This window comes from Euleptes europaea, chromosome 14, assembly GCF_029931775.1.
Source record: "Euleptes europaea isolate rEulEur1 chromosome 14, rEulEur1.hap1, whole genome shotgun sequence".
NCBI lineage: Eukaryota > Metazoa > Chordata > Lepidosauria > Squamata > Sphaerodactylidae > Euleptes > Euleptes europaea.
In genome coordinates, this window is record NC_079325.1 from 34406744 (window position 1) to 34429499 (window position 22756).

General features: G+C 46.8%; 1 protein-coding gene across 2 annotated transcripts in view; it reads left to right on the plus strand.

The window, feature by feature from the left end:
* The window catches only part of DMTN (dematin actin binding protein), a 45829-nt gene that overhangs the window by 18523 nt on the left and 4550 nt on the right, over window positions 1–22756 (plus strand). Inside the window, exons 2-10 of one of the 2 annotated variants that reach the window (XM_056860304.1) lie at window positions 6348–6403; window positions 8922–8970; window positions 13470–13541; window positions 14155–14310; window positions 15282–15326; window positions 15805–15913; window positions 18011–18067; window positions 18149–18304; window positions 22452–22558. In XM_056860304.1, the coding sequence (XP_056716282.1) occupies window positions 8953–8970; window positions 13470–13541; window positions 14155–14310; window positions 15282–15326; window positions 15805–15913; window positions 18011–18067; window positions 18149–18304; window positions 22452–22558 (720 nt within the window). In that variant the 5' untranslated portion in view covers window positions 6348–6403; window positions 8922–8952. The remainder of the gene's footprint in view (window positions 1–6347; window positions 6404–8921; window positions 8971–13469; window positions 13542–14154; window positions 14311–15281; window positions 15327–15804; window positions 15914–18010; window positions 18068–18148; window positions 18305–22451; window positions 22559–22756) is intronic. The other variant, XM_056860306.1, reaches the window with a different exon arrangement.

Below are 22756 nucleotides of genomic sequence, written 5' to 3' on the forward strand. Positions count from 1 at the left end.
GACGGGGTTAGGAGGGCACCGCAAGCTGCTCTCAGGATGCCAGGCAGGGTGACTCTTCCCGCGGCACGCCCCAGGCCCAGCCTCTTGCACTCCCCTCGGGTGACCCCTCCGTCCGTGCGTCAGCCCGCCTGTGTCTGGCTTGCGCCTCTCCCTTGCCTCTCTGGCCCCATCCCAGCAGCGTCCGCATGTCCCCAGCTGAAACAAAGCAATGGCAGTGGTCCCTCCTTATTCTGTCCTTCCCCTCCCTTGGCCAACGCCGACATTTTGATTGTCAGTTCCTTGGGGGCAGCGTCTGTATTTTTAATTATTTTATTTTATTTTATTGCTTACAAGGCTCGTTTGCGTTCATGAGGCCATTGTTAAAAAATAACATTGTTTTCAAACTAAAATTACCTTACAAAGGCGAACCACAAGAGCCAGCGTGGCGTAGTGGTTAGAGTGTCAAACTTGGATAGGGTTGCCAACCTCCTGGTACTAGCTGGAAATCTCTATTGGCTGGAGATCAGTTATAATAATAGGAGATCAGTTCCTCTGGAGAAAATGGCCGCTTTGGCAATTGGACTCTATGGCATTGAAGTCCCTCCCCAAACCCCAACCTCCTCAGGCTCCACCCCAAAAACCTCCCTCCAGTGGCAAAGAGGGACCTGGCAACCCTAAACTAGGGTCTGGGAGACAGGTTTGAATCCCCACTCTGCCATGGAAGCTTTCTGGGTGACTTTGGGCCAGTCATGCGTTCTCACCCTAACCTGCCTCACAGGGTTGTTGTGAGGATAAAATGGAGGAGAGGTGAACAGTGTGAGCCACTTTGGATCCCCACTGGGGAGAAAGGTGGCATATAAATGAAGTAAAAATAAATTAATACAGATTTTAAAATATAACTTGGGAATGATTCACACCAGTATATTCTTTGTTCAACTCATCCCTGGACCGCCTCTCTTAAAATGAAGGAATTGTTTTTGCAGTGATGTTAGTGGAGAGAAATGGCTTTGGCACCTGTGACACACCACCTGGTGTTGCAAAGCAGGGATGAGCATGGATGTGTGAGCTCACTGTTAGCTGCTCCCATGACACCGGAAGGCCGCTGTCATGATAACTGGAAGCTCTCGGCCTCCTGATAATCGTGGGCCCTGTCCAGTTGCTATAGGGAAAGCTGGGGGGAGTAGTTAGGGTCACAAGGGACAGCCAGGGCATGTTTAAAGACATTCCGATGGCATTAAAGTGGCACCTGGACTTTGAGAGCTGTTCATTTTGACCAACCTGACAACCATTTTGGAAGCACCCTTTCATCCCCTCACCACTTCTTGTATTCCCACTTCCTCTCCAGTCTTTAATTTCTGCTGCAAATTCCCCCCTCTTAGATGTGTCTTCCATGCACCAAGTGCCTTAGGTACCGTTTTTATAGTGGAAAGCCTGGGTGTGTATCTGAATAAATAAATTAAATTGGGCTTGTTTATGATGGCAAATGCCAGAGGGTTCACACACAGTGGCACAGAGGGGACCTTCTGATCCCAACTCAGGCAGAGCAGCAGCAGAAGAAGAGCTGGTTTTTATATGCCAACTTTCTCTACCAGTTAAGGGAGACTCAAACTGGCTTACAATCACCTTCCCTTCCCCTCCCCACAGCAGACACCCTGTGAGATAGGTGGGGCTGAGAGAGCTCTAAGAGAGCTGTAACTTGCCCAAGGTCACCTAGCTGGCTTCGTGTGTAGGAGTGGGGGAAACAAATCCAATTCACCATATTAGCCTCCGTCGCTCATGCGGAGGAGTGGGGACTCAAACTCTGTTCTCCAGATCAGACTCCACTGCTCCAAACCACCGCTCTTAACCATTACACCAAGCTGTAAGACGTATCTCAAAGAAGCAACCTTGTCCAGGACTGGGAATGGGGTGGAGGTTGCGTGGGGGCTAGCTAACTGACTGGGGGGGTGAGGTGCTATTGGCCTGCCTGTTCTTATCATCTTAGTCTGTTTGGATGAGGAGTGATCCAAAGGAGGGTTGTCCCTGCCCATTGGAGGGGGGCTTGTGATGGCTACTTTGGGTTGCCCTCTCACACAAGCATTACTGCTGCTTGGAGAAGCAACCTACATTCTGTGACTGCAAGGAAGGAAAAGCGTCGCCGTGAAGTTTCATCATCCAAGGTGGGGAATGTAGACAGTTCCCCCTTTTGCTAATGTGGCCCACATAGCAGCCTTACCTTTCGAACAAAACCGGAGCTGGCAAATTTGCAGCAAGCAGCCGTTGGACAGCTGGGTTTTGAGGTTCCCAGGAGAAGCTGCCACACAAGCCTTCTTTGAGGACAACAGGAGGTGTGACGTGCCCACCCCCTTTCCAGCAGTCCACCCCTGGCTTTGTGAGCAGCACAGGCTCTGGAAATTCTGAGCTCATGGATCCTGTGCCGCCAGGGTTGAGTGCTTGGCCTTCCAGTGCGCACAATGCAGCCTTATCCGCTGCCCTTCATGCTCCCTGCCTGCTCCACTGCTGCAGACAGACAAGGCTTTCAGGGACAGATGAATGGCATACTCCTGCCCCAGCATCTTCCATGGGGGATTCCAAGCGGCAACGTACTTATTCACAACCCCCCCCCCCGCCCCTCCAGGTCCAGCAAAGAGCTCCATTGAGCCCCAAAGATTGGGACACGAAGCAGCTGAGGCATGGGAAGGGGGGGAGTTGCAAAAGTCTTTGTAAGGATATCCTGACTCTTTCTTGAGGCTCTTTGCTTGTACATGTTTTCAAGGACGTCGTCCAAAGTGATAAGCACACTAGTTGTGCTGCAAGGAAACGACAAAGAGTCCTGTCACTTTGACACAGACAGATTTATTATGGCAGAAGCTTTCACAAACCAGAACACGCTTTATCAAGTGCAACGTTTATGAAATCCACAACAGCACGTGCCACAATAAATCTGTTACTCTTTAGGGCGCCACAGGAGTCTTTGTTGGTTTTCTTTCAATATTCCTCGCATTGCTACAGCTCTAGAATTTGTCACTAGGGAAGGCGCCAGATCTGTTTCCAAATGTGATCTATCAAAAAGAGGAGGAGGCAGAAACCTCCATGCATTGAATGAAGCCAATTCTTGCCTTCAAAAACCAGGGCCACAATCCACGTATCATCACAGGAGATGTTGTGCCATTTACTACAAATAACCCGCACTTTCGGAGTTTGAACCTCTGGACTTTGCGGAAGAGACTAAGTGCCATCCTAAGAACATTTTCCTGGAAGTAAATCCCCATTGAATGCATCTGACCAGAATTCTAAGTAGACCTGCTTAGGACTCGCTCTTCAAGGAACTGGTGTAAGAATTTTAGGAACAGAGTTTAACAATTTTAGGACGTGGAAGGGAGGGCTGGCTGTCCGGCAAAGAAATGACAACATTTCCAAGGACTGTGTGCGGTCCTCATAATGCAGTTGAAATCAAGAAGCCGGGGGGGGGGGGGGGCTGAAGCATCAGGTTGTGGATGTGGGGGGCAGAACAGGGGGCAACAGGTGAGAGGAAAACAGAACCTGCCTTGACGCAGCCAAGGTCTGTGTGCGGCAGAGTTGGGTCTTTGAAGCTCTGACTCTGAAGAAATTCCCTCCCTTTCTTTTGCTGCTCCATTAAACAAATGCCTAAACTGTACGTCACCAATAAAACCCCGGACAGGAAGCCATTAGATAATGGCTCTTCCCTATGCGTTTCCTGATTATTATAGATATTACCCACTGAGACAGAAAGATAAAATCAAACTAACAAGCAGTTAATTTTTAAAAAAACCCACAAACACAATGCTGGAGCGATATAGGCCAGGGCAGACTTTTCTTGGAAGCATATTCCAAAACTGTGGTGCCACTTCTAAGAAGGCCCTGTTCACTCGCCAATGGATCTTCATGTGGCATGGAGACTTCCAGTTTGGATCTTAATGGAGGTGGGGTTCATTTGAGGCAGGTGCGTGCTGAAACACACTTTGTTGTTCTGTGAGCATTACTTCTATCGTTTTTCCTGTGTATTCAAAAATTATGCAGTTAGTACCTTTTTCCTCTGCTCCAAGCATATAGTCAGCTGTTCTGCCCTTTCAGTTGGGTGTTGTTTACTTTTTTTGTCGCTTGCAAAGGACCTCCCTGCCCCACCATGGCTTGGCTGAGCCTCAGGCCCACACTCCTGCCTCCTGTGTTTTGAAGATTTTTTTTTCTTTATTCAGCTTTGGCAACCTAGGAGACGTGAGAGACGACAACACAAAACCGCCATCACATCCCAAAATTGAATACCGATCCTAATAAACCACAACAAGATGCTTAGAACATAGCAGTGCCACGCCCTACAAAATCCTTCCTGATTCTGCCAGTAGTACAGAACAACATTTGAGTTCCTAGGAGCCGGAGAGATCTTGCACAGATCTATTACCTGTGGCCACTGGGAGTAAATCATCTTTGTCCCCAAGGAAAGGTTTATTTTCAACCAGGAGCTACTTTTCAGCTGTGAATTGCAGGTCTCTGCTGAGTCACAGTGATCAGCTGGAGGTCAGCTTGCTGTCAGCTCGCCGGGCAGTGTGGCCTGCTTCTTTTAAAAAGGTAAAGGTCCCCTGTGCAAGCACCAGGTCATTCCTGACCCATGGGGTGACGTCACATCCCGACATTTACTAGGCACGCTTTGTTTAGGGGGTGGTTTGCCAGTGCCTTCCCCAGTCATCTTCCCTTCACCCCCAGCTATCTGAGTACTCATTTTACCGACCTCGGAAGTACGGAAGGCTGAGTCAACCTTGAGCCGGCTACCTGAAACCGACTTCCGTTGGGATCGAACTCAGGTGGGACTTCAATGCCATAGAGTTCAATTGCCAAAGCAGCCATTTTTCTCCAGGTGATCTGATCTCTATCGGCTGGAGATCAGTTGAATTAGCAGGAGATCTTCAGCTAGTACCAGGAGGTTGGCAACCCTAACCCATCTCATATATTTTAAAAACAAGGTTTCTCTTAAAGGAAATATTCAAGGAGGGGATGGAAGGTTTTGTTTCGTGGAAGGGGCTATGAAAACATTCAAGTAATAATGTAATTGCTTGGCCTTACTAGCATTCATCCAACTCAAATAAATTATTGGTGTGTGTGTGGGGGGGTGCCCTTACTTACCACTGTGCGACTGGGAAGTCCAACAAGGGAATAAAGTTGCAGCCAGTACATTGGAATCCATAAACATGTATGCAGCGGGTTTTATTTGATACATTTGTGTGTGATAAAGATGCTAGGATGGGGTAGGTTTCCCTAGCTAAGATGGGGGAACATAAATCCTTCTGTTTCCTTGCAGTTCTGGCTTTTGTTTATTATTTATTTATTGGACTTATAACCTGCCCTCCCCAGCAAGCTGGCTCAGGGTGGGTGACATCATTATAAAATTACAACAAACCAATATAAATATCCATAATAAAACCAATAATAAAATTGTAAAACCTAACATGATGGCGCATTTTTCTCATGTTTGCTGTTAACTGCTTGAAGCAAGGGTCCACTTCCCGCCTTAATTGCGGCTGGTGATATGAGTGACCGCTGTGGCCAAATAGTTTCAAGCAAATATATGCCCCTAACAAAGACAAACAGAGCGACGCCACGAGCTCAGGGGCCCATTACCCTGGCAACTGCAACGATTGCCTGGACTGCGCTGAAGGCAAATGGAGCCTGGCTTCCCACCCCCACCCAGCCCTGTTGCCGCCACCACAATCTCTCCGTCCTCCCGTCTCCTTTAGCACACAGCTAGGTCTGCACAGAGTGAGGACAGAGAGACTGGGGAGGGGCTGTGGCTCAGTGGTAGAGCATCTGCGTGGCATGCAGAAGGTCCCAGGTTCATTCCCCAGCATCTCCAGTTAAGGGGAGCAGGCAAGCAGGTGACGTGAAAGACCTCTGCCTGAGACCCTGGAGAGCCGCTGCCGGTCTGAGTAGACAATACTGACTTGGATGGACCAAGGGTCTGATTCAGTATAAGGCAGCTTCGTGTGTTCATGTGAGAGAAAGGGGGGCAGGGAAAGCGGAAGGAAGGAATGGTAAATATGACAAAGGAAAGAGCAGAAAAGGAGGGAATGTGAATGGGGAAGGAGGATAAAAGAAGGGAACCTGAAAAGATATAGCAAAGGAGAGCAGAAGAGGTCAGGGAGTGGGGCAGCAAGCAGGTGCATGTTAACGCAGCATGGAGCCACACTAGGGATCGCTGCTTTAGATCATAGCCTGAAAGCACTTTCCTCCTTGGATGGCAGTCCTTGGAGCGCAACTGCAGCTGTTTGATTGCAGGGCTAAGAAGTGGGTCAGAGGGAATCGGAGAGGGGGTGGCAGAAGGGTTTCGTGCAGCGATGATGTGAGCGCTTCAGTTGTCCCATTTCTCTTTTCAGAAGGAGATCCTGATCCAATTCCCAGCCAGCCTGGAGGGATGTGGAAGCCAGGTGAACAGGTATGTGTACGCAGCCATTGCTGTCCTGTGCTTAAGATGTCCTACATTCGGTGCCTCCGTGTGGCCACCCTTCACATCTTAGTTTCATCTCTGCTGGTCAGAGATCTGATCAGCCTCAGTTCCCCAACCTCTTTCTCCCAAGGCTCCCTGAACAAGGAACTGTGGCTGTGCCTATTATGTGCCCCCCTCCCACATTCACCAGAGCCCTATGCAGGGAGAACAAAGATCACAAAGGTAGTACATTCTTCAATCTGAGGCATCAAGAGTGAGTAGAAGGTGTGTAAGGGTAAACTGGGAGCTACCTTGGACATTCATGTAACCCTACGGAGCGGTTCAAGGTATTTTATCACCCGTGCATGATACACCCATCGCCTCCTAGGCCTGCGCTGCCATCAACTGGGCAACCTTACAAAGGCCATTTATGCACGGGAGGTTTTGCCTTGGATTTGCCACTCTCTAGATGCACACTTTCCCCATCCAAATTCTCAGAACTCTGCATGAAGGCTTATTTTTGAGTTTTGTGAATTGGGATGGGGAAGATGTGCATCTAGAGAGTGGCGAATCCAAGGCCAAACCTCCCAGGCATAAAAGGCCGAAGTCTTCCCTGGAGCCCAGCCAATGCGAAGTGGGTGCAAGAGGGGATGCCACCTCCCGTTTCACTTATGGCTGAGAGCAAGCCGAGTCCCTGTGGCATATTTGTGTGCTTTCTTCACTGTGTCGCACCATGCAGCTACTTGGGCTGCTTGGCCAGAGAACCAGCCTCAGCGTCCCTTCCCATCTATCTTGATAAGCCTTCCCAAGTGAACCACTATGGAGCTCCTTCTTCTCCCGTGCCAGAGGGTCAATTGGGGTCTCAGGAAGCGTTTGGCATCGAGTGCCTAGCACTAATGCACAGCCAGTCTGGCTGGGCCCTGAAGGGCAAATCCATTGGGGTGTGGCTAATGATGTCTTGTGTGTGGAGACAAGCCCCCAGGAGCAAAACGTCCCACTTGCCTACCATGGAATATCACCCTTGGTGGTCCAGCCAGGGGCACAATCCGTGGAGATGTCCCCTTCTCAGGGCCAGTGCCAGTCATTTTTGCGCCCTAGGCAAGGTTAACTACTTGTGCCCCCCCCCCATTGCTAACCAATTTTGAAAACAGATGCCTTGTAGAAAAAAATAAAAGCACAAAATGTTTTATAAGATGTTGTAATTAATTTTGTCCCATAGCACTGTTGTGGTACTTATCTTAAAATAAAAACATATATAAATTGTCAGTTGCATTTTTTTCAAGAAACTAATATGTTTAAAAACGGTGCCCCTCAGGCCAGTTCTGGGCCCCTCTGAGGTCTGCGCCCTAGGCGACCGCCTAATTCGCCTTAATGGTAGCATCAGCCCTGCCCCTCTGCATTGTAAGAGTTTTCCCTTCAGCCGTGCCCTGATTCCCTCTCCTTGACAGTGTTCAGTGCTGCCACCATCAGGGGGTGTGAAGTAGTGCCTCCCAGCTCTCAACCCAGGTACGTGGTTACCATCAATGACTCTCCTTTTGAATTTCTGCAAAGGCACTGACCCCTTGGGGGATTTTTCGTCAGAGAAATGTCATTTTATTGCAAAGGTTACTCAGTACATTCGGATCAGAAATACAAGCTGGCTGCATCATTCTGGGCTTGATTTGTCTGTTTACTGTCGTACTCATTTTGGAGTAACAGAAGCAGAAAAGACAGTCCCCTCCCCCATCCCCCAGGGAACTATAAATCTAAATAATATTTTGCGTATATAATTAGGCAAAAGAGTCAAAGGACATAAAAAAGAGGATTCTTTGTGTGTTGGGGGGGGGGGGGAGAATGTGGCCACAAGGAACCTGGCTACTGTTGGGAAGCCCAGAAAACTCTTTTTTCTTGATATGTTGCAAAAACAATCCACAGCAGTCCTTTGGATGCCTGTTTAAATATTCATCATGGTCAGGAATGCAGAATTTTCCAGATGGCAGCAGCCTGCAGGGGGTGGAGGGCTTTGGGACTCATTAATCATTTATCCAGCGTGTTTAATTCACCGAATCCTTTCAGCCTTTCTCCTGGTTGTCCCTACAATAACCCTGCGGGATGAGTCACTGCTCTTCCCATTTTATTGCCGGGCAAGTGAGACTCAAAAGCAGTTGCCCACTTCAAGACTCTATGTGGGAGGCTGCAGAAACTGGGAGCAGGTGCGGTTTTCTAGAGACCAGGACCAGATTAAGACATGCTGAGGCCCTGTAGCATTCCCCCCAAAAATGACAACTCAGTCATTTTTAGTGATTTATTTATTTATTTGTGTTTGGAGGCTTCTCATCATCTGAGGTCCTGAACTGTAGCTTAATTAGCTTGTGTGTAAATCCAGCTCTGCCAGAGGCTCCCAGTCAAGTGGAGGGAAGGGGGAGGCCTCTGGACATTCTGGGGGAGATCGACCCAGGCGTTTGCCCCTTCTTTTCCTCCCCCTGAGCTGCTCACATGGACCCCAATGGCCAGTCTGATCTCCTCCTGTCTCCTCTCACCCCTACAGGGCTCGTGAATCAGCTGAACCTTCAAGCTGAATGGAAAAGTTACAGAAGGTAACTGGGTGGGGTGGGGGACATATATTGAGAACAGTGTTTGGTAGGCTTCCCTTGCCCCCATTATCAGCCCATGATGTTCTAAGTGGGATGGAAATTATATGAGTGAAAATTTTCAACAGTTGCTAGAGAGTGGAATTAATACAAGCACTCATTAAGTGGAAAAGTGGAATTAATGTTATAAGCAATTCTGAGTGGGACTAGAAAAAATATTTGAAGGGTGGGGAAAAAAACAGGTAATATATCAAGACTATTAAAAACACCAAAATTGATTCTTTAATCAGGAAACTGCAAAGGCCTTGTAGCTCTTAAAGGCAAAGAGATGCTGAAATAATACACACAAATTAAATCAGATTCTTTCACTTATGGAGCGCTGGATCATACAGGCTGTAATTTTGAAGGCTTGCTCCCCTAGAGTGCTTCATAGCTTGACCAAGTTTATTTGTCATGCCACCTTAATACCTTAACCTCAGCAGAAAATATAGACATATATATTGAAACCGTAAAGCAAAATGGAACCCAGTATTTAAAAACATATACAATAATTGAAAAAATTACAAAAGCAATTTCTAAGTCAAAACCCCGCCACCAAAGGATGCTACTAGTCCCTGACCCTGGAAGCTATCTCCAAGTAAGTTGCAAGGACCCAGTTGATCATCTGAGAAATGCTAAACAATGCCAAGTCCAATCTTCCCAGGTATAGTTAAGGAAGATCTGGCCAGCTATTTTTAAAATCTGGGACAAATCTAAGGAGAGGTGAGCTGCAACACTATCACCCTTAGCTTTAGCGAGATATCCTACAGAACTGCACATCTGGGGACATCAGCCTGTGAGAAAAACAGGTGCTTACAGAGCTTGTTGAGGCTGGGAAGAAAACAGATGTATTACTTATGTGGCACTGCAGATGTATCTTTTAAAAATGTTGAGAGAATATTGCCCACCCCTGAAAAAGCCCTAGGTTATCGTTTTCTCATAACCCCACATGGGTTTCTATTAAAATCTACATTCAGGTGTTACAAAGAGAGAGTACAGAGATTTGCGAGGAATTTGATCTTTGTAGCAAGATTAATCATCGCCAAAGAAAAACAAAGGAAGCAAAAAAAAACAACACCCCCAAACCCAGCTGGAGGGATGAAGCAAAGCTTGCTATAGAGGATTGGAGGGTGAGGATGTGACACCTATTGTTAACATTCTTCACTTATTTTAAACATCTGTGGTAGAGCAGCGAGTGTACCACGAGCTCTCTTAGAGAACAAGGACAGCCACTTATCCCATACCGGATTAGAATCGGAGTTAGTGCTACAAGGGTTACACTGCTATTTAGAAAGGAGATGAACGAGCGTATGTAAAAATGCAGTTATGTTAAAATGGAAAATTACCAAAGGGTAGCTGTGTTCAGCTGCTACAGCTGAAGCAGCAAAGGGTCACTGTAAGGACCAAGAAATGTTTTTGCGGCAAATGCAGAGTCTGCTTGGTCTGATGCATGAGCGGTTGTATTCAGTTGGCAGAGAGAGGGGCAGACGTTTCTTTTGCAGTGCATATGTTAGTCTTTAAGGTGTCATGCTAAAGGGGAGGTTGGTGATCATCTGTAAGACATAGGGCATTTTGTGAGCTTGAGACAAAGGAGCGCTATGGTGATTCATCCTTTACGTTCTTTTTTTTTTGTAGTGTGGATTTGGTCATTCAGATGTGATCTTGTCGGCATTCATACAGAGTGCCTAAAATAGTTAGCGATGCCCCACATTTCTTTTTTATATCATTGCATTGTAATGTCTATTCCCAGAGAGTATTAATTAAAGCAAATTAAATGCCTCCATCTAGAATAGAACATACCGCAAGTGGTATGAGTTGACATGAGTTGACATTTTGAGTTGGTTCCAGTTCCTCTTCCGCTGTGGATAACAGGGAACATAATACCTTTGCTAGTCAGTATCAATACCCTGCGGTATTTGCGACACAGTGGGAAGATCCCCATATCCCGACAGCAAAAAGGAAGGGCCCAGAAAATGGCCCGTCCAACCCTATCCTCGCGGTGGCTGTGGTTAAGGGTGCCAGCCAGTGTGTGTGTTTGAGAGACGAAGCCGGAGCTCCCTGTCTCTGCTGAAAGGAAGTCCTCTTGGGATTGACTCTCGGCACACTGGAAGCCTTGCCAGGATTGACACAATCAAGTCTTCTCCCCTCCAATTCCTGTCTCTTGGTAGGATTGCTGGATATGACAGATTTCTCACACAAACAACAAAGGTGGGGGACTTAACCATAAAAACAACAGAATTAAGTACCCGAAGGTCAAGAAAAAATAAATAAGCATCCAAGGCCAAAAGTTATACAATCTAAAAGTCATGTCTGTACAAAATATGTATGTATTTATTACAGGCTAAAATCAAATAACACATATAACACATGTCAGGCCCTGCAAAAGCCTGCCAAATCAACATGCTCATGTAACACAATTAGATATAAAATCAAACAATTTGACTCTCACCATACGCGTTTCGGCTATACAGCCTTCCTCAGTGGTCTAAACAATCACAAGTCCAGACTACAAAATATATACATACATTTCTAAAACACTTTATGACTATATATGCATTGTGTTTGCAGGATAACAAGTAATATATAACTGCAAAATTTCCTCTGTTTTAGGCTTCCATAGAGATGGGAAACTAATCCCTGTGTGTATTTCCCACTTAAATGAGGGGATGTTATATTTCAGCCATAAATAAAGTTGTCAACATCTCATAGTCATAAAAATAGTCTTAAAGTCACGAGTTGTCATCAAATATTAAGCCTTGGATGTTTGTTTATTTTTTCTTGATCTTCGGGTACTTAATTCTTATGACAGGTTTCGTGCATTGCCAACGAAAGCGTTTTTGCTGTTGATGTTGGTTTGTGTGAAAGACAGAAATGTAGTTTTAAATTTGTGCATACTTTTTTTTTTATCAATTGATGGTCACGCAGGAAGGTGGATTTACATCGCGTTCCTACATTTTGTGTGTCACCTGCAAACTGATGTGGGAGAAGCATAGCTTGTGAAGGGAGATAATGTGCATTAACCGATCTGGAAGGAGATTCCTGAATAATCGTTAAAGTGCTTTTATGATTTGGCCTGAGTGCCCTGCACACTTGATGGACATTGGGAAGGTAGTGTCACCTAGTGGTCATTGACTGGTGGCTCTTGTGGAGAATCTCCACCAGCCCTTTACTTCTCACCCAGTTAGAGTTGTTTAGTATTTGCACACTGAGCATACATAACCTTAGTAATCCTTACAACATCTTTTCGGTACTGTTTCCTCCATACTGCAAAGAGGAACTGAGGCAAAGAGTGGCTTGGCAAAAGTATATGTTACATGTAATTCAGTTTTTTTTTTTTTTAAGGGATGGTTTTTCACTGATGTATTTATTTGGAATATTTATGCCCTCTATTTTTGATTATTGATTCCCAAGTTGGCTGACAATAACATTATAAACAAGAAAATACCCATGAACAATAATATCTTGAAACAATTCAAACACCAGTACAGCAACAAGAACAATACATAAAGCAGGATTAAAAAAAAAAATCCCTAAAAACCTTTCAACAGCATAAAACCAATTAACAACATAGCAGAGAGAAATTTCTTTAAAAACCTAACAGTAGCATAAAACCACTTTAAAGGAATAAAAACCCAGATGAGAGGAAACAGTGTAGCAAAGCAGGTTTGGGAAAGATTGCAGAAAAATTGAGGACAACCCAGGTGTTGCACAGAAGCACCAGGATGCTATGGGGAAATGTGGGGGGATTCAGCATCAGAACTGGGGCAAATCACCAGTATGGAAACAACCGGAGACAGCTTCCTTGATGGACAGGCGCTGTTTTATTAAATGCAGCTTCTGAGGCTGTAACAAGAGCAAATGTCCCTGACAAAAATCACAGAACTACACATTAGCCTGAGAGCCCTAATACCGCTTGAAGAGGCAAGATCTATAGCAGTCTTTTGATTACTATGCTACACCCACCGTCAAGTAACGCTAGTTGTGCGCGCACCACATATGCATGTCCTGGGGAAATGTGTGAAGAGTGAGGCAAAATTTCAAGTGGGAATTTAGACTCCTTCAACTTTTTGGACTTCACAACTTGTTTTGGCTATTCATGGGAAATGCCTCTGGCACCTCTCCTTCTTCTGAGCTGTGTTAGGATGTTGTAAAAAAAGCAATAGAATTATATGGCCAGCAGTGACTTGTTGGAAGGGGGGAATTGTTTTCTTCCATCTGAATCCATGTAGATCAAGTTTCTAGATCACTTTGGGCCTCTAACAGGCTTGAACTCATGGAAGCAGAGACTTCCCAAATGAGATGCCCCAGGAACTTGGGTGGTGTTTTCGGTCCCTTGCCATACCACAGCTCCCCGCTTCCCCACAAGGCCTGACTCCATCCGCCTAGCACTCCTTCCCCTTAGCTGAGGTTGCCTTCACTGCTCGTCAAAGTCCTGTTGACCAAGGTGTCCCCTTTGCCTTCTGCAGCAACTGACTTCCCCGGGGAGTGTTGGTTCATCCCGGGGATCCAGTGTCCCAGGGTCACCCTCCAGCATTGTGGTGAGTATCATTCTGATCCCCGCATCAGATAAATGACCCACGTCCTTCTGTTGCACTACCGCCACTAAAGCCATGCCACTTTCAACGGAACACGTTTGTGTGCTTGCCATGCCCTTAATGCTCTTCAACTCCTGTTCTGTTTCCACAAATAGGGAGCTTAACAACTGGGAGATCCGGTGCATAGGTTCCTTTTTCAAGAGGAAAACATGCCCCTGCTCCAGAATGCTAGCAGACAGTCTTTTCCCAAGGGATCTTTGTCCCCTAGGATATCTACCAATGAACATAATCTTCTTTGGGTGGGAAAAGGAAGGAAATCCACATAAACAGTGTTTCTGAATGGCATATACATTCCTCCCGAGAGCTAGAGGGGTCAAGGAGAGACTGTTGGACTAGGAGACCAGGCCTCAGGTTCCCACCCATTAATTGACCCGCTCGCGGACTTCAACCAGACTTACTTCACAGGGTTAATGTGAGGATCCAGAGGGGAGGGGAGACCCGTGTACACTGCTCTGAGCTGCTGCAAGAAATGCCGTAACAGTGGCTTTCTAAACAGGAGTTTGTTTGGTTCATGCAACTCAACCCCTTGGCCTTTCTTACTTGCTCGTTTCCCCAGGCCAAAATGGACAATGAAGTCCTGGCGTACAAGGACTTGGCAGCAATCCCCAAGGACAAGGCGATCCTGGACATCGAGCGTCCAGACTTGATGATCTATGAGCCCCACTTCACCTACTCTCTCCTGGACCATGTGGAGAGGCCAAGGAGCAGAGAGGTGAGGAAGGGTGCATCCTTTATCACCGGGGTGGGGTGGGGAGGGCTTCTGCCTGCCTGAAGGGCCTAAGGCCTTTGATCTGCCCCGAGCTGCAGAGGAAAGGCAGGCCCTGCACTTTGGAGAGGAAGGTGCCTTTCTAACCCAGCTCCATTCCTCCCTATGAGATTTTAGGGAAACGTTTTGTTTTTTTTAATTGTTTGAGAAGGATCTTTGCTTGGCTAAGCTGTGTGTGTTAAGCTGCTCTGGGCCTGGGAGCTGCTCTGGAGCCAGCGTGGTGTAGTGGTTAAGAGCAGTGGTTTGGAGAGGTGGAGTCTGATCTGGAGAACTGGGTTTGATTCCCCACTCCTCCACACAAAGCAAGCTGGGTGACATTGGGCTAGTCACCACTCCGTTAGAGCTCTCTCAGCCCCACCTACCTCACAGGGTGTCTGTTGTGGGGAGAGGAAGGGAAGATGATTGTAAGCCGGTTTGAGTCTCCCTTAAGTGGTAGAGAAAGTCGGCATATAAAAACCAACTCTTCTTCTTCTAAGTGCCATCAAGTCGCTTCCAACTCATGGTGATCCTATGAATCCAAGTCCTCCAAAATGTCCTATCTTTGACAGCCTTGCTCAGATCTTGCAAATTGAGGGCTGTGGCTTCCTTTATTGAGTTGATCCATCTCTTGTTGGGTCTTCCTCTTTTCCTGCTGCCCTCAACAAAAACTAGCTTCATAGCTACTGTGGTCCATTTTGCTGCTGTGACGGTGGTTGTTTAATTGTTTGAAAAGGATCTTAGCTTGGCTAAGGATGCTTCATAGCTACTGTGGTCTATTTTGTTGCTGTGCCAGTCTGTTTGAGGGTTTCACATTGCTGATGTTTTTGTTTTGTTTTCTTAGCCGCCGCAAGAGCCGTTTATTACTAAAAAAATTAGTAACACTCTGTTGCAAGCTTCATCAAATAATGTGGGCTTTTTCGGCTTCTCTCTCTCCGCAGCGCTCCCTCTCGCCCAAATCTCTTTCTCCTCCGCCTTCTCCAGAAGTAAGTGCTTCCCAGAGTTGCCTTGGAGATGCGTTGCCAAGAAGGGGATGTGTAGAACAAGGCCTGGGGGAGGGAAGGGAGGGAGAGAGGAGCATCTTCTCTCCTCTGAGTAGAGCTGTTTTGCAAGGTCATGAAGACAGGAGCCAGAGTGCGTGTGTGTGTCTCTTTGCACATGTGCTGTGTGCTCAGAGGCCCCACCTGGACTCGTGTTGCCCTGTCACACCTGAAAAGCTCCCACCACGAGGAGCGAGCGTTGATCTTTCAAAGGGTAGTTTTTTGCTTCGGCGCCCGCACACAGCTCCTCTTCTGCAACAAGTCACGGCTCTACTTTGTAAGGGGGAGGTTTTTAAGATGATGCGTTGGCAGCCTGGGAGGGGAAGGATGGGCTGGGTGGTTCGCCTTGGAGTGCAGCTCTGGAGAGAAAGAGAGAGCAGACGGCGAGTCTGCTGCTGGTAATCTCATTGTGCTGCACCTGCAGGTCATCCGGGACTGGATGGAGAACAAGTCTCCGGGAAACACCTCCCAGGCAGCTAGTCGGCGGGCCAGCAGCTCCAGTCGCAGCGGAGTCCACCACTTCCACCGTCCTGGTAGGGCCTCGCTCTTCCCCCTCTGCCTTTCTTTCCTCTCAGAGGTCCCTCCTCGGGCTTTCCTTGTTCCACCTATTTAGCTCCTAGGGTTGCCAGCCTCCAGGAGATCTCCTGCTATTACGACTGACCTCCAGGTGACGGAGATCGGTGTCCTTGGAGAAAATGGCTGCTTTGGCAATTGGACTCTATGGCATTGAAGTCCCTCCCCTCTCCAAATCCCGCCCTCCTCAGGCTCCACCCCCCAAAATCTCCAGGTATTTCTCAGCCCGGAGCTGGCAACCTTACCCTAGTGGCTCCCTTCACAGACTCCTCATGTCCCCCACCAGCCTCAGTGGAGTGGGAGAGGTGCTTGTGGGGTAGGACAGCATCTTCCTCCTCAGGCATGGCTGTACTAAAAAAAAAAAACCCTGTATCTGTTTTATACCACCTGCTTCCATCACAGGTATTTTGGTAGGGTTGCCAACCTCCAGGTGAGGCCTGGGTTTCTCCCAGAATTACAACTGATCTCCAGACTATGGGGATAAGTTTCCCTGGAGAAAAATAGCAGTTTCAGAGCTCAGACTGTACGGTATATCATAGATTCTAGGTGAAATCATTCTCCCCACTCCTCCCTTCACAGGCACCACCCCCAAATCTCCAGCAATTTCACAGGCTAGATTTGGCAACCCTGGAATTTGGTGAGGATGCTGAGAGAGCCCCCTAGAGCCAGCGTGGTGTAGTGGTTAAGAAAGGTGGTTTGGAGCGGTGGAGTCTGATCTGGAGAACCGGGTTTGATTCCCCACTCCTCCACACGAGCCGCGGAGGCTAATCTGGTGAACTGGATTTGTTTCCCCACTTCTACACACGAAGCCAGCTGGGTGACCTTGGATAAGTCACTCTCTCTCAGTCTCACCTACCTCACAGGGTTTCTGTTGTGGGGAGGGGAAGGGAAGGTGATTGTAAGCCGGTTTGATTCTGCCTTAAGTGGTAGAGAAAGTTGGCATATAAAAACTAACTCTTCTTTTTCTTCTACTAGTTTGTCCCTCACTCCACACAATTTCATTCGCAGGATGGAACACTTAATCCGTTGAACTGACACTCCCTCTCCCAATTTATTTTAGCACTATAACCTTAATCCCAAACCACTCTGAAAAGTGCAGCATGATAAGATCTCAGAACATTTGCAACAGCTGGAATGCCACGTTTAAGGTTTTGTTGCAAGACTCACGAGTTAGTCAGAGATACTTTTTTAGTAGTTAGAAGTACGTTTATTAATGCACCTATGAATAGCCTATATCTTTGCCTGTAAAATTGCTAATTGTAATAATTATAAAAAATAACAAGAAAGGAAATACACTTTAGCAATATTCTAACTCATTTTTCTCCATCCAGGAAAGTTTAGCATTCAGTTCAGCATTTAAGGTCCACCTGCATTTTTCTGATCAGTGGGCCAAAATGGAAAGTGACTAATTCAGACATATAATATCTTTTTTCAGATTGATAATATTTATAATAAGGGGATTGTTTTTCTTGGAAGAACCCCCTTATTATAAATAATAAATAAGGGGGTTCCAAGGAGATTCAAAAAGGAGATTCAAAACAGATCAAAGGAAGTATTTCTTCACACAACGCATACTTAAATTGTGGAACTCCCTGCCCCAGGATGTGGTGATGGTTGCCAACTTGGAAGGCTTTAAGAGGGGAATGGACATGTTCATGGAGGAGAGGGCTATTCATGACTTTAGTAAAAATGCATACTAGTCATGATGCATACCTATTCTCTCCAGGACCAGAGGAGCATGCTTATTCTATTAGGTGCTTTGGAACACAGGCAGGACAATGCTGCTGCACTCATCTTGCTTGTGGGCTTCCTAGAGGCACCTGGTTGGCCACTGTGTGAACAGACTGCTGGACTTGATGGACCTTGGTCTGATACAGCATGGCCTTCCTTATGTTCTTATGTTCCAGTTGAGTGCAGTGAGAAGGGGGCAGTTCTGGTCCGCAGGGAAAGGAGAACGTAGTGGGCAGTGGATTTGGGTGCTTGGGGGAGGGGGGTCCGAGAAGCAGTGCCCAAATGAGTCCTGAGCCTCTCACAAGGATGCTTTGTTCCTTCCCCAGATATCAACACAACGGAGATGAACATCTACAAGAAGCCTCCAATCTACAAACAGAGGGGTAGGTCCTGCTCTCTGGTGACCCCAGGGGCTCTATGGAACTAAGCCTCGAAGCCAACTCTCCCTTTTCTGTCCCTTCCAGAGCACTCAACAACACCAACCCCACAGAGCAAGCACATGATAGAGGGCCTGATCATTGAGTCCTCCAAGTTCCCAGCAGCCCAGCCCCCAGACCCAAACCAGCCGGCCAAGATCGAGACGGACTACTGGCCCTGCCCTCCCTCTCTGGCAGTTGTTGGTAAGGTGGCCCTTATATATGTGTTCCCCAGAAGGGGTTAGAGCTTTTTGGAGGTGGCGATCTTGGCATGAGGGGGCAGAATTAAATAGTCCCCCCCTCTAGATTTTTCCATCACTAGAATCTATAAAAGTAAGAGGGTCTTGGATGGGGAAAAGGTAATGGAACTCAAGGGTGCTCTACCCTCAGAATGGGTACCTTTTTTCCTTCATGGAGCATCCAGCCAGAAGTGGTTGTCAGAGCATGGCAAGTTGCGGGCTGTTTCCTTGCACATGATGCAGAGGTAGCGCCTATTTTGCATTCAAAGCAATTCATGTGCATTGTCTTGTTCATCATCCCTGAGATAAGTTTGAATCCTTGTAAGCGTTGGTGTAGGCTCAGCAGACGGAAGCTTGTCTAAGGTCACCTAATAAATCTCTGATGGTCCTGCAGTGAGATTTGAACCAGTGACCTTTCACTGTTCTGCTGTGGCTTGCTCCCCCACCCCAGGCAGCATGATGTAATGGTTAGAGACTGGGATCTGGGAGACCCGCATTCGAATCCTCACTCTGCTATGGAAGCTCACTTGGTTACCTTGACTCAGTCACCCTCTCTCAATCTAATTTGCCTCGTGGGTTTTTTTTGGGTTTTTTTAGTTATAAGGATAAAATGAAGGGGGGGAGAATGATGTTATAAGCCACTTTGGGTCCCCATTGCGGAGAAAAGTGGGGTATAATTATCGCACTCACAAGTATGGAGGTGGATGAATGGTCTTAGATACACAGAACTAACTTATATTGTATCAGAGGCTCACAGAATTTATGATAGTCATATAGCTACTCTTAGCTTATATATTCAATCAGGGTTTTTTGTTTCTGATTTTATAGAGCTTTTCCCCTCTTTTTATAACTACAGTCTGTAATTTGTATGTATGCTGGTCTTTGACTGTAACAATAAAGAACCAAATATCTAATAAATAAATATTTCCAGAAGGGACTTCTTATTTCCCAGAATTCTCCTGGGCCTGCTGCCGGCTTGACCTGCAAATGCCCACAAAGGCACCTTCAGCCCTTGGGATATAACAACCGGCCTGCTATAAATTATTAATTCTCCAAATCCCAAATAGCGAAGCTGGAAAGATGCCTTGCAATCCAGTTCCATGACAGTTCTGTTTCAAGGGAGGACTGAACAGTCTTCTTATCCCTTAGCGAGAACGGCAGTCCAATCCAATGGGTATAGTTCCTGTTAAAGCCTGTGGTGTACTTCCTTCGCTTTCAGTAGGTTTCCGTCAGCCCCAGGCAGGTAGTAGCCTCCTATCTTGATGTCAAATTCCAGAGGGCTAGCTGTGTATCACAGCCAGAACATCAAAGAGCCTTGTGGCATCTTCAAGGCATATTTATTGGGACATGAGCATTCATGAGCCAGGAGCCGTTTTGTCAGGGGCATGAAATGTTGAAGGTTTGTCAGAATCATTTTTAGAACACACACACCGGTATATATATTTAGTACAAAGAGGAGGGTAGGGGAAACTGATACAAAGGGCTTCCAGAAGGCCCAGCATTCTTAGACATATGCGTGTTGCAGAACACAGCTGAAAACAAGGTCCAGAGAAAAATAAAACGTTCTGGTCTGAATGGGCACGGACTGCTCCAGAACATTGATGCATTGGCACAGTTGGATGAACGCAACAGCAGTGGCCTCCTGTGGTGAGATAGCCATTTCTGAACAATACCAAGCCCAAGCTGGATAGAGTCACATCTGCATAATAATTTCCCCTCAGCAGCTTCATGCAGAACTCTCCCTGGGAGGGTGTCGCGTGCATGGATAGGAGGGCAGGATCGAAAGCCTAGTCCAGAGAATGATCCTTCCTTCTCAGAAGCCTCATGGGAGCAGCACTTCCTCGCCAGACCTGTAGCAACTGCACAACAGGGGACAAAATGGAGGAATAAACTTGGCCCTTACAACAAACCCAGTGTCATCCGTCCCCAGATCCACTCCAGTGACACTGTCACTGGACCCAGTAACATTCAACCAGGGCTCATTCTCCTGCACATGCTCTAATGTGCTCTGTCATGTGCCGTCTTCTTCCATTTACACTGGCCAGATTGAACAGCCTCTGCATGAGAGAATAAATAGACACAGATCCTGTGGGGGAGTGAATTTGAGAGTAGTGTAGTGATTAAGAGCAGTGGGTTGGAGCAGTGGACTCAAACCCTGGAGAACCAGGCTTGATTCCCCACTCCTCTACATGAGTGTCGGATGCTAATCTGGTGAACCAGGTTTGTTTCCCCACTCCTCCACATGAAGCCAGCTGGGTGACCTTGGGCTAGTCACAGCTCTCTTAGAGCTCTCTCAGCCCCACCTACCTCACAGGATGTCTGTTTTGGGGAGGGGAAAGGAAGGTGATTGTAAGCCGGTTTAATTCTTCCTTAAGTGGTAGAGAAAGTCAGCATATAAAAAACACAGTCCCTGAGAATTTGTTCTCCTGGCGCTTTAGGCATTACTACAACCTATGGATCTTGCGCAAATTACCTCTATAATCTAGCTCTACCATTTCAGAGAAGAGCCTTTATGTTGGCAAGATTAAATGCCTTTCCATCGGCAGTGACTTATGGCAGGTTTCTTTGTACACCTCACAATGCCTGATTATGCGCCTGCGACACTGGAGTCCCCGACTCAGTGGAACATATCCTATTGGATTGCCCATTCCACAGCAGACTTCGTCATTTAATGCTCAGCCATCTTCCAGATCCTCGGCGTGTAAGATCAAAAAGGGATCTGACTTGCCTCCTTTTAGCAGATCAGGATAGTAGCCTCCTTTTTAGCTACAGCCCTCAGAGAATCTCCAAATATCATCCGGTTCAAGAGAGCTTAAGTATTTTATAAACTTCACTTTTAATCGATAAATTATCATTACTAATGAATAATAAGAATGATTTTAACCTATTTTTGCCAGCTATTCGGCGTGTTTTAATATTTCAAGATGCCAATAAAGGTATTGTATTGTATATAAAAACCAACTCTTCTTCTTCCTCTTCCTCCTGCTTGACATTCAACAGCAGATTTAAAGGTTGCAGTGCTGTGGCCAAAGAGTTCCGAAGGAAAACTCTAGTGAAAAAAAATGCTGAGTTAGGATTTGTGTAGAGTTTACACTCTTTAACTCAGGCTCTGTTGAGACTGGGAGCGGCTAGCTCTCGATTACCTGTCTGTGATATTTGTGTCTCGCCTTTCATCCAGAGAGTTCAGGGGAGCACGCGTGGCTTCTCCTCCTTCCACTTTATCATCACAGCGCTGTGAGACAGGTGAGGCTAAGATTGGCCCAACATCACCCTGTAAGCCCCGTGACAGTGTGGGGATTTGAATCACGATCTCCCAGGTCCTAGTCCAACACTCTAACCACTACGTCACTCCCTGCATTCAAATCTCTTGGCAAATTTCTGCCTGCTGTGGACACTCAGTTCTTGCCATGCTTGCGTGCGCCTTCGTGCCTTTCCTGGTGTGAAGAGCACAAGTCGGCTGTCTGTATTGGGAAGATCTGGAGCAAGCTCCACTTTGCTGTGACATCTGAATGCAGGTGCCTGGGCAAATTGGTTTCCTTTCTGCAGGCTGGCATTCTAAGCTGGGCATTTCGCTGATGTTTGTTAGATGCAGACACTGGTGCTTCTAACTAATGTTGGTATCACCTGTGCTCTGCAATGTAATAAAAACTCACCTATGCCTTGGATTGCTGGGCCTTCTGCCTTCCCTTTTTAATGATTTCCCCTGGCCCTTCTTCTGGTTGTAATATGTGTGTCTGTGGGTATACATACATGTGTGCTTTTCAACTACATGCCGCTGATTAAGTGGGAACTGCACTACGAAATCTGATTTTTTGATGAGTTTTAATTTTTAAGGTACCACAAGACTCTTGTTCGCCGTGCCATTGGAATAAGAGTTGGCCCAATTGGAAAGGTTCACTTTGCTGGCTTTGTACATTTTTCTTCAGTGGGACCCAAATTGCCACCAAGCCCTCAGCGCTAAGGATATTTACTTGGGAGTAAGGCCCATTTAAATCAGTAGATCTCTTCTTCTGAGTCAATTTAGGATTGGGCTAAAAGACCCGTGTAAGGAACAGATCTACATTTTTTTCGCACTGTGTTATAAAGTCCCCCCACCCCTGTTGCACCCACAGAGACTGAGTGGAGGCAGCGGAAGGCTTCAAAGAGAGGCGAGGAAGAGGACGACCTCACAACAGAGATGAAGAGCCTGCGGGAGCTGCAGAAACAAGAGCTGAGCAAGGTCGGCGATGTGAGGAGGAGGGTTAGCCAGGGAGTAGGATCAGGGGTGGTCTAACATACGGACAGCCTGGGCACTTGCCCAGGGCCCCATGCTGGGGAGGCCCCGCCAGTGGGTGGGGGTAATAGAAAATAGAGTAACGTCATAACGCAAATGGAAGGGCATTTTTGAAGGGACACACATGGCGAAAAATAGCACATC